At 36.4% G+C, this 15,110-nt stretch overlaps 1 protein-coding gene across 4 annotated transcripts in view; it reads left to right on the forward strand.

Moving 5' to 3' along the window:
• Positions 1 to 15,110, forward strand: part of LOC110030364 (polynucleotide 5'-hydroxyl-kinase NOL9-like) — a 55,028-nt gene that overhangs the window by 34,676 nt on the left and 5,242 nt on the right. For all 4 annotated transcript variants that reach the window (XR_002294649.1, XR_002294648.1, XM_020733034.1 and 1 more), the window contains exons 7-8: positions 4,359 to 4,464; positions 13,235 to 13,362. Coding sequence is in view for 2 of the 4 variants with exons in the window: in XM_020733034.1 (XP_020588693.1) it covers positions 4,359 to 4,464; positions 13,235 to 13,362 (234 nt within the window). In the remaining 2 variants the exon portion in view is untranslated. The remainder of the gene's footprint in view (positions 1 to 4,358; positions 4,465 to 13,234; positions 13,363 to 15,110) is intronic.

A 15,110-nucleotide genomic window follows, 5' to 3' on the forward strand; every position in this document is an offset into this window, starting at 1 on the left:
GTCGGACAACCACCATTCAAGTTTGTAAGATCCTGATGCGGGAGCATTCACTAAAGTCACGAGATTGGGGACCATTCAAGTTTGTAAGATCCTAATGCGGGAGCATTCACTAAAGTCACGAGATTGGGGATCCTGTGACCCTTGATCATGGGAACTATGCAATTCCCACGAAAATGAAAGTTCCACGACCCCTGGGAAGACCAAATATTTGCAGAAATGCTTGCTATTTTGACTTGTTTTCTTTTTTTTTTGGAATTTTTGATTGGGATAAGAAATATAAAACCCTAAAAAATTAGATTTGTTGGGATCTAATATTATATGATACCTCTCAAGGGCTCATATAAGGTATTTAGGAATGGAATTTAGCAGGGAGGTGGTTGTGGAATAGCAAAAGAGAATAATAAGGGCGGATGACGGCGTGTGGAGGGAGATAGATAACGTTTCAATGTTATCTTTGTTGTTTTCAATTGGGATAGCTGCTGAATATTCTCTCTCTAAACTCTGTTAACTGCCCCTATTATCTTCCATTGCTATTCCACAACAACCTCGCAGCAAAATTCCCTTCATAATTACCTTTAGTAGCCCTATAACGGTATCATCTGAGTATCAAAGCTCGACAAACATAAATTTTTAGGGTTGTCTTTCTTTGTCCCAATCCAAAAAAAAAAAAAAAACCTACACACCTAAATCATTCATATCTCAATTTCTAGCCCTAACTCTAAATTTTCAGAAGTCAACCCTTCCACCACTAAAATTTTACCTCGATACCTACCATCAAAACTTAAGCCTTCGACTAACCTTGATTTATAATTTTTCAAATGTCGGAAACCTATTCGAGGGGAAATGATGCAATGTCGCCGATGAGAAACCTTCAACGACGTGCCTATGAACTTGTTATGGAGGATATGCAACGAAATATTCTCCAACTGCAACAAATGTTTGCAGCTTTAGAGATGAGACAATCCGGTGAGGTCACACGTAGATGCAACGGTGATTTCAGATTGAGAGGAGGAAGTAGATCCCTTCCACCGAACAATTTCCAATGATGAAGAACCAATAGACTGATGTTTTATGCTTAAATATTAGAGAAGCCAGAATGATGGAGTGAAGATTGACTTGCCAGATTCTGGCTTGTATGGATCTGGATGAGCTCATCGAGTGGCTTCAGATAATAGAATGTGTTTTTGAGTACCAAGATGTCCCACCGAACATAATGATAAAGTTAGTTTTCATTAATTTAAATAAGAGTGCATCTCTGTGGCGAGAGAACCTGATGTTTCTTCTATAGCCGGAAGGGAAAAACAAAATCACTATCTAGTCCAAGATGAAATAAGAGATGCATCGCAAATACCTACCAGTTCAATACAAACATAATATGTTCTTGAGATTTTATCACTTGCAGTAACAAGATCTCTCGGTAGAGGAGTACACAGTTGAGTTTGAGCAAATTATATTAAAATGTGGGCTAATGGAGCCCGGGAAGAATAACCTTAACTCGATATCTGGGGGGATTGAGATCGTCTATTGATAATGTGGTACAATTGCATTATTATTGGAAATTATAGAATATTCAAACCCTAGCCCTGAAACTGGACAGACAGGACAACATATCATGTTTGCACCACTAGGGGTGTAAACGAGTTGATCTTGAGCGAGCCTAAGGCTTGTTTGTGTTCAACTCGTTTAATTTTTTTTTATTCATGTTCGAATTTATTCAAATTTTTTGTTCGAATTAAGCTTGTGTTATGCTCGAAATAATAATTTATTAAAACTCAATAAATCAAATAATATAATTAAATATTAAATTTTAATTTTTAATTTAAAACTACCTTATGGTCCCCAACCATGTGGCCCTATGTCATGCTCAAGTGTGAAAATGACTTCCGTGAAAGGGAGATTCCTAATTTAAAGAGCATGAGTGAAATTTTTTTGTTAAAAATTTCATGACATGGGATTAAATGAGCTAGGTAGAGCCACGGAGGTAAGGCGAGATGCTGAGGCGAGATCACGTGTGACACAGTTGAGGGGAAGGCAAGATTGGGGAAGGTTTTTAGGGAATTTAAATACATAACATGCAATTCTTATGATTTACATACTAAACACAAAATTTTTTATTTTTGGTATACAAGACCGCGAAATTTAGTAGGGGGTGCAACAAGAAATTTTTTTTGGCATTTGCATACATACCACCTAATTCTTATGTATTTACATATCTAACACGCAAATTTTATCTTTCATTTGCAATCCAAGATAAAAATTATTTAGAAATTAATAAAATTTAGTAATTTTTTAAATACAATATAATAATTTAATATATTAATATTATACTAATATTATCTATTTATTATTAATTAATTTCAGTTAAATCAAGTTGAACACGAATGAACAAACTTTTGTTTGTGTTCAACCCTTATAAATCGAGCTAAAAAATTTATTTATGTTTGACTTGTTTGTTTTTTGAACGAAGTAAACACGGGCTACTTAGTGAGCCAAGTATGAGTTGTTTCGTGAACTAGTTTTTTTATAACACTACACACCACTCTTCAAACATAATTCAACCATCATATTAGATAATATGGGTACACCTATTGCAACACCCAAACCGACCTAGAAAAAGGAGAAACCCGTACAGAGTTTAGAAAAAGGCAGAGATGGTTAATACTCCTAAATCAATCCTCACTAATAAATGCTCTAAGTGTCACAGTTTTGGCCACGTGGCATCTGATTACCCAAACATGGGGACGATCTTTTTCACTGAGCAGGAAGCAGTTGAAGAAATAGGCAGCAACACATGAGTATATGAATGCATTATAGAGGAGTCTCAACTCCCAGCCGACGAGGAAGATGCACTAGTAATTCAAGCCGAGCCCATAAGAGTGACTCCAACTAGATTAACATTGGATATTCTAGAGGGCAGTGAGTCCAAAGAGCCGATATTAGAAAAGAGGAAGCCACTGTTGAGAGATTCTATGGACACCCTAATCGACCATTTATCACTTCAGAGGTCACAACTGAGAGCGGTCCAACATTTTTTTTTATTTTCATTTTATTTTCATTCCAGAGTTGGTTCTTCTAGACAGACTTGCATTAATTTCATTCCAGAGTTGGTTCTTCTAGACAGACTTGCTTATCAAATACACCTAGCTGAGTATGAGTGAGAAAAGCATTTTATAGACTTTAATGACTCGAGACTTGTTTTGTGAGAAGATTCATTTGTGTGTAGTTTCGACTCTAATTGTGCAAAAACAGGATGACTACTTATTTTATCAGGATAGCCTTTTGAATGACGTATGTGCTTTAGAGTTGCATAGAATGAACATGAGCATAAATTTTATAGTGATGGTTTCTCAGCTACAACATTGCAATGACTTTGATATGGTAATAGATTGATTCCAGAAGTCTCCAAAGAAATGGTTGAATCATCTTTTAGTTGGGAAGAATGACGCAGGAGTGTCGACCAAAGTCACGAGATTTGTGATTCCACAGAAACAGAAGTTCCATGACCCCTAGGCAGATCGAATAGGAACTTTTTGTCCGGTTGGAAATATATATGGGAATCCTTGCTATTTTGACTTATTTCTTATTATTTTTTTCCTAATTTGGGTTATTTTTTATTAGCTAATTTTTTTGTTGTTTTTTATGTTGGAGGGACTTTTGATTTGGTTTGTGCTTTAGAGATTATATTTCTAATTTCTACTCTAGCAGAGTGCTGCATCATTTTTCTTTTGAAAGTGAAGCGCTTGTAGCTAGTGTAGGAACAAGTGATGAACCTCCTCGACATTCATACCTCATCGTTTTGATGCCATCTTTGTTGTTTTCAGCGGGACATACATTCAACATCGTTTATCTCCCCTCAAAATGTCGTTGACCGCCACTGGTATCCTTCTTTGCTATTCCATAGCCGCCTCCTTGCTAAATCCCCTTTGTAAATATCTTTTAGGAGCCCTAAAACGGTATCATCTATGGAGGATATGAAATGGAAAATCCTCTAAATACAACAAAATTTTGCCGCTTTCGAGAGGTGACAATCCGGTGAGGTTCAAAACTAGGAGGCAATCCGGTGACATGCAAAATGATATCCGACCCGCATTTTAATTCCACTTTTAGATTTAAGTTAATAATATTTTTGTTGGATTGTTCTTAAATTTAGGTTGATAAGTCCAGCCCATTGGGTAATTTCAATAAAATACTCTTAGCTCTAATATTTCTATTAATGTTCAGAATGAATTTTTAAACAAAATAAAATTTCCGCAATTTAATGGATGTAAGCCCCATTTTAACTTAATTCATCCGGTTGCTATATAGTTGTTCTGGAATTTTCTTATTTTTTTTGGTGAACTTAAACTTTCATATATCAGGTGGTAAGCAGTGTAGTATCTCAAGGTCTAAATGCTTCAATTGTTGGTCTCGCCGTCAGGTCTTCAGCAATAGCTGAAAACAACACCCCATGGTGTATTGGACTTGGTAAGTTTCAATCTTCCACTTATACCATATATACTTTTCTAAACACACTAATTTCTTAAACTTCTATGCATGATGAAAACAAAATTATATCTCCTTTTGTCATAATTTCTAGAGGAATTCTCTCTACTCCCATGCACTGACTTTTATATCGAACGAAATTTGCTTCCTGTTTCAAGAATGCTAGGGTCGGATTATGATAAATCTGCTTATAAATACGCATCTTACACTAAACTTGCAACTAGGTCCCCATGTTTCTGGAGCACCCAAGTTGGTCTTTTGTTTTGTTTTGTTTTTTTACTAGGCTAGCAAATAGGTTCATGTAATGATTCTTCAAGCCTTCTACCGTTGACTTGATACTTTTCAAATAAAAGTTCCATTTCTCAATAATATATTCGTGGTTGGCACTTCTATGAAATATTTTGGCGGCATTTCAAACTTTTTGACCTTCAAAGGTGACAATGCTTGTAGTGGCAAGATCCAAGTAGATCAGGGCATCAACGCATCAGCACTAATTGTGTGATAAATCTCCTTTTTAAGTCCTAAATGTGGATCAAGTGAGTTCAGAGAAGCTAATTAGGAATTTGAACGAAGCTTTTTGGTCATCATCTTTATCATTAGGTTTATCTAAATTTTCTAGGATAAGATTTTATTAATTCTCATTTTTTATTTGTTCGTGTTGAGTGTCGATTCCTTGAGGTGCTAACTTTATTTTTTGCAGATCATTTTGAACTTCTTCTCACCATATTATCTTAGGTATTCCTTCTTCTCAAGTCATTGACAGACATATAGCCTTCAAATTTAAAGTGTATTTTCTACAAATTATTTTTCTATGTTCAAATCATATAAAATTTACTCCAAATGTTTCCTTGATATAAGTATTTCCTAATTTAGCCCTCGTATTTTAACAGACATGCAACTTAACATTCCTATATATATGCTAGGATTAACTTTAGATGTCAATGGCTTTTATCATTCAAGTCTTCGATTGGTAAAACATTAATTGTGATTTTATAAAATTTACCTTTATGTCTTCATAATATTTTTTTATCACATAATAGTATTGAGACATTTATCGATTTTAACCATCATTTTTAATTTTAGAAGTTATATTCTTAGTCATTTGTATAATGAATATATGATATTTAAATTTATCACAATTAGGTGTTTCTTCATCTTTGATGATGTTAATTGATAACTATTAATGTCATTCCTACTGAAATTATATATGTTTTTCTTAATTTTTATTCTATTAACTCAAAAGTCCTCATTTCATTGGATGCTTTATTAATCAACACAACGTCATTTGCGAAAAGTATACACTAAATCACTTCACTTTGCATATTCTTATAAACATCTTTATAGCTAAAAATAATAATAATAATAATAATAATAAGAATAATATATATGATTACATAAAGTAAAATAATAAAAATTTAATACTTAAAAAGTTCATAGTTTATTTTGAGTAATAAATAAATTTTATTCCATCTTTATTTTAGGCTTTTAATTTTAAAAGAGTTAAGACAAATCAAAAAATAAATTAATCTACATCAAGTTTAGTACTCTTGTTCTTATATTATAGTAATATTTTGTTTCTTCTAGACCAAATACATTTACTAGTATTATCATAGGTTTATTGCAATTATAGTAAACTCATGATTTTGAATTTTTGTAAATTTTTGTTCACATTGTAGAAATGATTTGTGCGGACAACATTATTCCAATTATCATGAATATTAAATGATTTATAAGTATATTGTCTGCTACATAAATGTGAATGAAATATATTTTTAGTAAATAGTGATTTTTATAGAATGATTGTATGTGCATGAGTGACTATGATTTGGTTATTTTTTTATGATACTAGTAGGTAAACGCTAAGACACTCGTGCACGTAACTGGAAAATAATATTGATATTGAAGTAATTTAATTGGTACAATTTTTAAATGGTGTTTCTGTGACGTTGGTACAAATATAGAAAGATATTTTTATGCTATTGATATGATAAGATCCATTGAATAACATCTGAAATTCTTGAGAGTTGTGTAATAAAAGGGTTTATTTGTTAAAATTTTAGCCTCTATTTAAACGCATAATATGAATGGAAACTTAGTTTTTTGGTTTTTTTTCTTTCAATTTGGTATCAGAGCCAACCCTAGCCCATACCTTTTATCTTATTCCCACGTCTCGTGCGGGAGACGCACCTGCGTCATGCGTCCCGTGTGGGAGACGCATCGCGTCATGCGTCTCGTGGGAGACGCACCCGTGTCCAGTGTCGGCCATCGCTTCCGGCCGCCGCTGCTTTCTGCCCGGGCCCCCCCCGCCTCCCCTCCCGCCGGCGGGGCTGCCTCACCTCATGCAGTCGGGCCGCCGCACAAAAAAGGCAACGATCTTGATGATGAGATAGTTCAAAATCGGGTCTAAAGGAGGAAAAGAATTATTCATAGCGTTTATGACCTAGAAGTGGGTCCAGTTGATTGAAGATGACAAGAGATGGGGATAGTGTGGGGAGTAAAGGATTAGATCTTCTATTAAGGATTGACCTTGAGGACTTGAGGTCCTGGTAGGGTTTATACAGGGAGCTAATGCCTTGACAGGAACCACGACTTTAACTTATGCTTCGACGCAAGTGAAGCTAGATTTCCCTTTCGTGGATCTAAATCTTGATGGATCAATCACTTATCTGAGTTCGTCACGTCGAATTGAGGCAGCTATAGTAGGGAAGAAACTAGAGGGATATCTAACCGAGGACGAACCGAAGAGTGACAATGCTGAGAAGGATAAATGGAGGACCACTCACGCCTTAGTTTACACCTGGCTGCTCAAATAAATGGTTTTGTCAATAACATTCTTAGTCGATGGCATTCGAAAGGTGAGGGACATTTGGGCAAAAGATGAAGAATTATGCTAGGACTGAGAACCACATGAGGGTATTTCATATTTAACACGGGATAGAAGCTGTGGTACAGGGTGAGAAATCAATTCAGGAATACTCCATAGATTTAGAGAGGCTTTGGGCAGATCTTGATTACTTTTCATTGATGTCAAGCTATAGCCATTCAGAGTGCAAGAAAGGAAAGTTCTTTACACAGATGATGACTATGTAGTTTCTATCTCCTATGAATATGAACTTTAATCAGAGATGATTTGTCCTTCTAGCTCAGGCGATTATTCCCACATTAGATGAGGCCATTGTTGCGATGATACAAGAGGAGAGTCACATGAAATTACACTCTGAGTTGAGTGATTTTTTGGGTACATGATCAGCATTGGCTGCTGAAATCCCGGGTATGCTAGGTGTCCATGAGAAGACTTGCAAGTGCTACAATTCTGATGAATTTGATCATCCGAGCAAGATCTGTCTTAAGCCATTTAAGGAGAGAGAGACCGATGGACGTGGACAAGGTGGATCTCATGGTTGTGGGTTCGAAAAGGCGGTGGAGGTCATGGTTGTGGGTTCGAAAAGGCAGAAAAGGGTGCTATGAACAAATCTGATGGTAATAGAGGATGAGGGAGAGCTAGGTGTGATATTTACTAGTGAGGATCATGAGAGTCTGGAGTTGTTGAAGAGGAAACAGAAATCAAAAGGTGATCGAGCTATGGATCCTTCAAATTCATCGACATTAAGGGTTAACATTACCACTTATGGTCACTTCAGTAAAAGTATTGTTGACACATTTGCCCTTGCCTTTATTTCCACCACAAATCATCAGGATGAATCATAGATTCTGGTGCTTCTCGTCACGTGACAGGTACTGCTGTAGAGTTTTCTTCATATACTCATCTAGCAGTACTAGAGAGTACACAAACTGTTGATGGTACATCGCAACCTGTAGTTGATAAGGGTACAGTGAGATGCACCAATTAAGGGTGTCAATTCGTGTTAGTTGGTCAGTTTAAAGTTAGACCCAAACAGGGTCAACTCGAACCCGACTTGAATAATAAACGAGTCGCAAAAAAAGAACCAAACCCGAGCTTGAACTGCTAACCCGAACCTGACCCAACATTTTGTGCTTATTCAAGTCATGTTTGGATTTTAGGGTTTAACTTGAATTCGATCTGAATAATAAAAGGGTCGAATTCTCTGACTCGAACTTGACTCAAAAAATATTCGGGTCAACCCTAACCCGTATTTTTTCGAGTTGAGTTTAAGTCATGTTGTCGTATTTGGTCAATTTTTGACACCTCCAACACCAATTATATGATTGTCCAATGTTTTGTATGCTCATTCTTTTCCAATAAACATTTTATTCTCCAGTTAAAATGTCTTGCTTCTTTTGATATTTCTCAAGTGATTTTCCAAGATCAGTGTCATTATTCTCCAGTTAAAATGTGTTGCTTCTTTTGATATTTCTCAAGTGATTTTCCAAGAGAAAGGTACAGGTCAGACACTTGGCACTGGAACGTGGCATAACGGACTTTGGTACTTGGACTGAGAGGGAATAAACTTAACTCTGGCATCAATGGTGGAAAGTGTTGCACTAGAAGAATCTAGAAGGAACGTCGACTATGTGTTACTGTCACATCACAGACGTATGGACATCTTAGTCTTAGTTTAACGAGTCTATTGCATCCATCTATGAATGAAATTACAATTAAGGGTAAACTGGTGTGTGATGTTTGTGAGTTTGACAAACTCACTAGGAGCTCATATGTCAGTTGTGAGAAGAGGTGCTCTGGTGTGTTTGATTTGATATATTCTGATGTATGGGGATCTTGTCTTACTAGTTCTATGAATGATTATCGTTATTTTGTTACATTTATTGATTGCTTTTCTCGTGTTATCTGGAAATACTTGATGAAACAGAAGGGTGAGGTGGTTGCTCACTTTAAATATTTTCACAGGGCAATCCAGACCTAATATGAGGCAGTTGTGAAGACACTGAGATTTGATAATTGGAAAAATTATATTAACAAAGTATTTGTGGATTGCCTGTCAGCTCAAGTAATGCAACATCAAACCGCATGCCCATACATGCCAGCACAGAATGAAATAACAGAGAGGAAGAATCAACATCTTCTAGAGATAGCCCGGAGCATGATGATGATAATGAAAGTCCCACATCTCTTATGTGGACAGACAAATTTTACAATTGCTCAATCGATTAACAGGATGCCCTCAAGTGTGCTGGAATGGAAGTCTCCTTGTCAGATGTTGAAAGACGACAATGGTGGGATCCTTTCATTGAAGGTATTTGGATGTATATATTTTGTGAAATACAACATATCATTTGTAGGGAAGTTGGATTCTAGAGCTGTAAAATGTGTGTTTGTGGGTTATTCCGCTACTCAGAAAGGTTAGTCTGCTGGAGCCCGATTAAGAAGAGATTCTTTGTAAGTATGGATATGTCATTCATAGAGTTTGAACCATATTGCACTCTAGAGGTGAATTCATCCTTTGGTGACTCGAGAGACACTAGACATATGAAACAAGAGAGAGTGAGTAGTTGTGGTGTCACCACAACTACTCACTCTCTCTTGTTTCATATGTCTAGTGTCTCTCGAGTCACCAAAGGATGAATTCACCTCTAGAGTGCAATATGGTTCACTGAAGGTGTTAAGGGTTCATATACGGAGGAAGGTATAAAATGAGGAACAGAATTTGTAGTGCCAACGAGTCCATTGTCTCAGTCTTCTCTAACTCTTGATACACCTATATCCACTTTTGATTAAAGTGGATTAAAAAATCTCATTGTTATTATTCCTCCATCCACTCCTACCCCTCCAACATTAAGAAGAACCTCCCGCAAAAATGTATGACATCTCTTGTCGTGGTCTTCCCTAACTCTGGAGACATCTATGCCATCAACTTTTGATTCAAAAATCTCAGGTGTTATTATTACTCCATCCACTGCTACCCCTCCAACATTAAGGAGGACCTCCCGCAACAATGCATGACATCCTACTGATTTGTATGGGTGGGAACTTGACATTGCGAACTTTATTTCTTATTCTATCACTCTTTTGCATCATTGGACTTTGTCTCTATATTAACGTGTTGGCAGGTTTCTAAAGAGGATCCCAAGTGGAAAGCAACGATGCATTAAGAGCTTGGAACTATTGATCAAAATCAACACCACTACCTGCAGAGAAGATGACAGTTTGATGCAAGTGGATCTTCACGATAAAACAAACTCTAGAAGGAAAGGTGGAGAGATACAAAACACGTCTAGTGACAAAAGGATACAGTCAAACGTATGACATTGACTACAACGAAACCTTTGCATTAGTAGCGAAGATGAGCACGATGAGGACACTGACTTCTCTGATAGTGAATGATTGATGGAGACTCCACCAACTGGATGTGAATGATTTTCTTCTTGTGAAACTATTGAAGGAGATATATATGGAGATACTATCAAGAATCAGTACATCCCGGACAGTGAGCAAGTTGTGTAGGCTCAGGAAGTCACTATATGACTTGAAGCAATCTCCTAGGGCCTGGTTTGACAAGTTTAGAATGTCGATGGTATGCATGAGATGTCAACAAATTAATGCAGGCCACAATATTCTTTTGACAGCATGAGGGTCACACCACCATATTTGTTGTATATGCGGACGACATATTTATTATTGGTGATAATGAGGCAAAGATTGCTCAACTGAAGGGAAGATTAGGGAAAACAATCTGAGGTAAAAAGTATGTAACAACTCTGATACTTTATTGAGATTGAACTGGCCCATGGACCTAAGGGGATGGTCTTATCTCAGTGAAAATATGTATTAGATTGTCTCACAGACATAGGCATGTGGGGGTGCAAACTTGCAAACTCTTCATTTAATCATAAGGCCAAGCTTAATACAGAGGCATGTGAATCTATCGATCGTAATAGGTATTAGAGGCTAGTGGTCCGCTTGATCTATCTATGCCACAATCGGCCGCCCGATATTTCTTTTGCAGTAAATATGGTAAGCCGCTACATGAATCGTCCAAGGATCATCCAAGGAAGGGTCATATGGATGCATTGTATCAGATTCTGAGGTATCTGAAGAGTGCACTAGGAAAAGGGTTGATATTCATGAAGAATGAACATGTAGGTATTGACGGCTTTTGTGATTCTGACTGGGCAAGTTGTGCTGATGGCAGACGATCCACATCAGATACTATATATCTGTAGGGTGGTTTCGTAGCAAGATCAACAACAAAGACAGAATATATGGTCATGACATTAGGAGTTGTGTGGCTGAAAGTCTTATTGGTTGAACTTAAAGTGGATCAGGGAACTCAAATGAAGTTGTGTGAGAATAAGTGGGCAATCAGTATTTCTAACAACCTGATGCCACACGATAAAACTAAGCATGTGGAGATTGATAAATTCTTCATCAAGGAGAAATTGAATAACGAATTGTTGAAACTGAGTCATGTAGCTACTGGAGAGCAGGTGACTGACTGCCTCACTATGGGACTTAGTTCAGTGGAATTAGCTTACATTATGTGGCAAGGTGTGTTTAGTGAATATCTTTCACCTATCTTGAGGGGAAGTGTTGTGAGTTATGTGTAATAAGAGGGTTTTATTTGGTTTATTTGTCAAATTTTGTAACCTCTATATAAACACGTGTTAAATGCAATGCCTGGTTTTTGACTTATTTTCTCTCAATTCAAATGTTTATATTGATTTATTAAGATTTTAACTGACATGCATATTGTTTTCTTTATTCGTATTACTGTAGTTTAAGAGCATGAGTATTCATTGACTTTGGTTAGCTCACAGTTGCTTTAAACTAATTTTTCAAGTTTAATTAAGTAAAAGATAAATAATAGAAGAGAAAATGTTTATAGAAGATGCAAACCAATAAACTTAAATATATTATTTTAATTTAATTTGATTAATGACAACCAATAAATTTAAATATATTATTTTCATTTAATTTGATTAATGACTCTTTCATTTATTAAATGGTAATTGAATATAGAAAGATTGGTTCTCACTGCCAGACTGTCTGTACTCGTCTTGATTACTTCCAAGCCTTGGGCCAGATCATGACAAATATATAGGAATTGAGTGGTATGTATGTAAATCTTCCTTTATCTTTCCAAGTTGCCCTTCAAGAGTCCCAGCCTTGAATTACTTGGTTGGATCGTTTTGGCCAATGAACATCCTATTCGAAAGGCTTAAAAAAATATGGAACCTAAACTATTCCCAAAAATAATAGTGGACCTGCACAAATGATAATTGAATATTAGTACTTAATTTTGGGAGCTTCGTACTTCCAGTCTCTTTTTGAAGGCATTGGGACTATATTATCTGATCACCGGACAAGTTGTAAAAATAAAGTATTTTATTCACAGAACATGCTTATATGCATCTAAGAACCAGAATTTTTTTCTCACTTTTTTTCTTACTGTATTACAAATCATATAAATATATTGGAATATTTACATACTTACCACTCAATTCATATGTATTTACATATCTAGAACCTAAACTTCAATTTATACATATATACCACCTTCCTTATGCATGAGAAGTATTTCACTTTTTAAAAGTCAAAGCAGTGATTTTTTTTATATGATATGAAAGATTTGGTTTGTATAAATTTAAGAAGTATATTTTACCGGTTGATACATGGGAATTGGGTGGTATGTAAATTATTTGTTAATATTCCATTTGTCTTGTGATATAGTGTAGATTCGTAAATACATAGGAATTGGGTGGTATGTATGTAAATGCCCCCAAGTATATTTTACCTGTTGATCAGAAAATTATTTGTGTTTTTTCTGTCGAGACAAAATTATATAAAGTATATGCTAATATTCATGTCAATCAGGGATTGTCAGAGCCGTAGATTCATCAAAAGACCAGCTTTATCTTCTTACGCCTGTTGCTCCATCCACCCTGAAAAAGGTTGAACTCATCATACAAAGCACTATTGATATCCCGATTTGTCTGCAGCAGGTACTTTTCTTCCTCCCCCTGACTTTTTTTCATGAAGAGTAGTGCTAAGGCTGTGAAAAAAGTAGGGGCATTTACATACATACCGCCCAATTCTTATGTATTAGATATCTAATACATAACTTTGCTTTTTACATTTTATACTATTAGGAGTTATGCGAGGAAATAATTTATTCCTGTGAGAAATTATGATGAATAAATTATTTCTTTGAATTAAAGAGTTATTTCCTTACATTAGGAGTTATTCCCTTCCTATTTTAGGCTGTTCTATTTTATGTTATTTTCTTTATCTCCAAATAATTTGTTCTATTTTAGGTTATTTTCTTTATCTCCAAATAATTAATATTATTTAATTATTGGAGATATCAGGTGATATATCTTTCCTTTTCATATTATTTGTTTTTATTATCCTTCATATTCTACGATTCATATAAGAGTTATTTATGTCCTCTCTCATATCAATGAAATTATTTTGTATTCCACTTTATTCCGCATTATTCTGAATTGTGACATGGTACCAGAGCTAAATTTCATACCCTAGCCACCGGTTGTCCTTTGAGAGCTGACGTACTCCCTTCCTATTATTGTCCTTGCGGGAAGGGAGGGACTCTTTCTCTCCGTGCATGCCTTCGCCACATGAACAAGGATCTACTGATCCTCCCTCGTTGTAATCCCATGCTGCGGCCTTGCGGGAAAAGTAGAGTTGTGACCGCCCCGCTGCAATCCCAACCCATATCTTTTCTTTGTGACCCGCGATTTGCGGGGGCCAACAATTTGAGTCTTTTTCTTTCTCTAGTGGAATGACCTGCACTCGTCCTGTGCGATCCCAAGCTGTGATTGCCCTTTGCGATCCCAAACCACGGGAGCCAACTATTCCATAATGATTTTCTTGGCTACCTCTATGGATCTTTCGTTGACCTGTGCATAATCTCTGTGATCCCTAGTTGTGACTGCTCCCCGTAATTGCAAGCTATGACTTGCACCTGCCATCAGCTTTCGAAGAGGAAAAATCAGGTTTTTTCTTTCAAGCGGAAATCCCAGCATGGAGATGCCAAGGGGGATCTGGTTTTAAAAGGGATTATCCCAAGATATCTTAATTCTTCATACATATTTGTTCCCCGTTGTCAGCTCTACCTCCTGCATACGTTTTTCAACTGTCGGAACTTTTAAAATGCGGAGAAGGTAAGTTGGGCGACTCTACCCCTGTCAGAAAAAATCACGGAAAGGGGAGCTATTTTCTTAATATCTTCCCCCCACATTTCAGCCATCAGAAAAAAAAGGACCCCTTTTTTCCTTCCCGTTGTTTTTTTATTCCGCTTATTCTCTACAGCAATCCTGCTTCTTGGTTTCTTGTCGTATGACTTTTCTGATTTGAGCTTTCCCTTGAGGTGCAACTATCCCGCCGCCTTCCATTCAGATCATTCCTGTTGTTTTTGGCAACAATTCCATGTAGCAGTTTGGCTTCTTGATTTCCAAGCAGTCCAACTTCCCTGATTCTCTAAGTTTCTTGCTTGGCACCACCGCTCTGGCCTCCATTATGATAGTGAGGGCATTTGGTGGATATATGACCAGACATGGGGAGTGTCCAGTGATGGCAGACTAATTATCCATATAGTCCATGCAGTGGTTTATTTAGTGTAAGTGTTTCTCTGGCTGCTTATATGGCGGAAGCCCATTCAAGTCATTAGCATCCTGTCCAAGATATTTTTTGCAGGTGCCTCATTTCTTGTTGCCCATGGTTTCTTTCATTA

This window comes from Phalaenopsis equestris, unplaced genomic scaffold, assembly GCF_001263595.1.
Source record: "Phalaenopsis equestris unplaced genomic scaffold, ASM126359v1 Scaffold000706, whole genome shotgun sequence".
Lineage (NCBI taxonomy): Eukaryota > Viridiplantae > Streptophyta > Magnoliopsida > Asparagales > Orchidaceae > Phalaenopsis > Phalaenopsis equestris.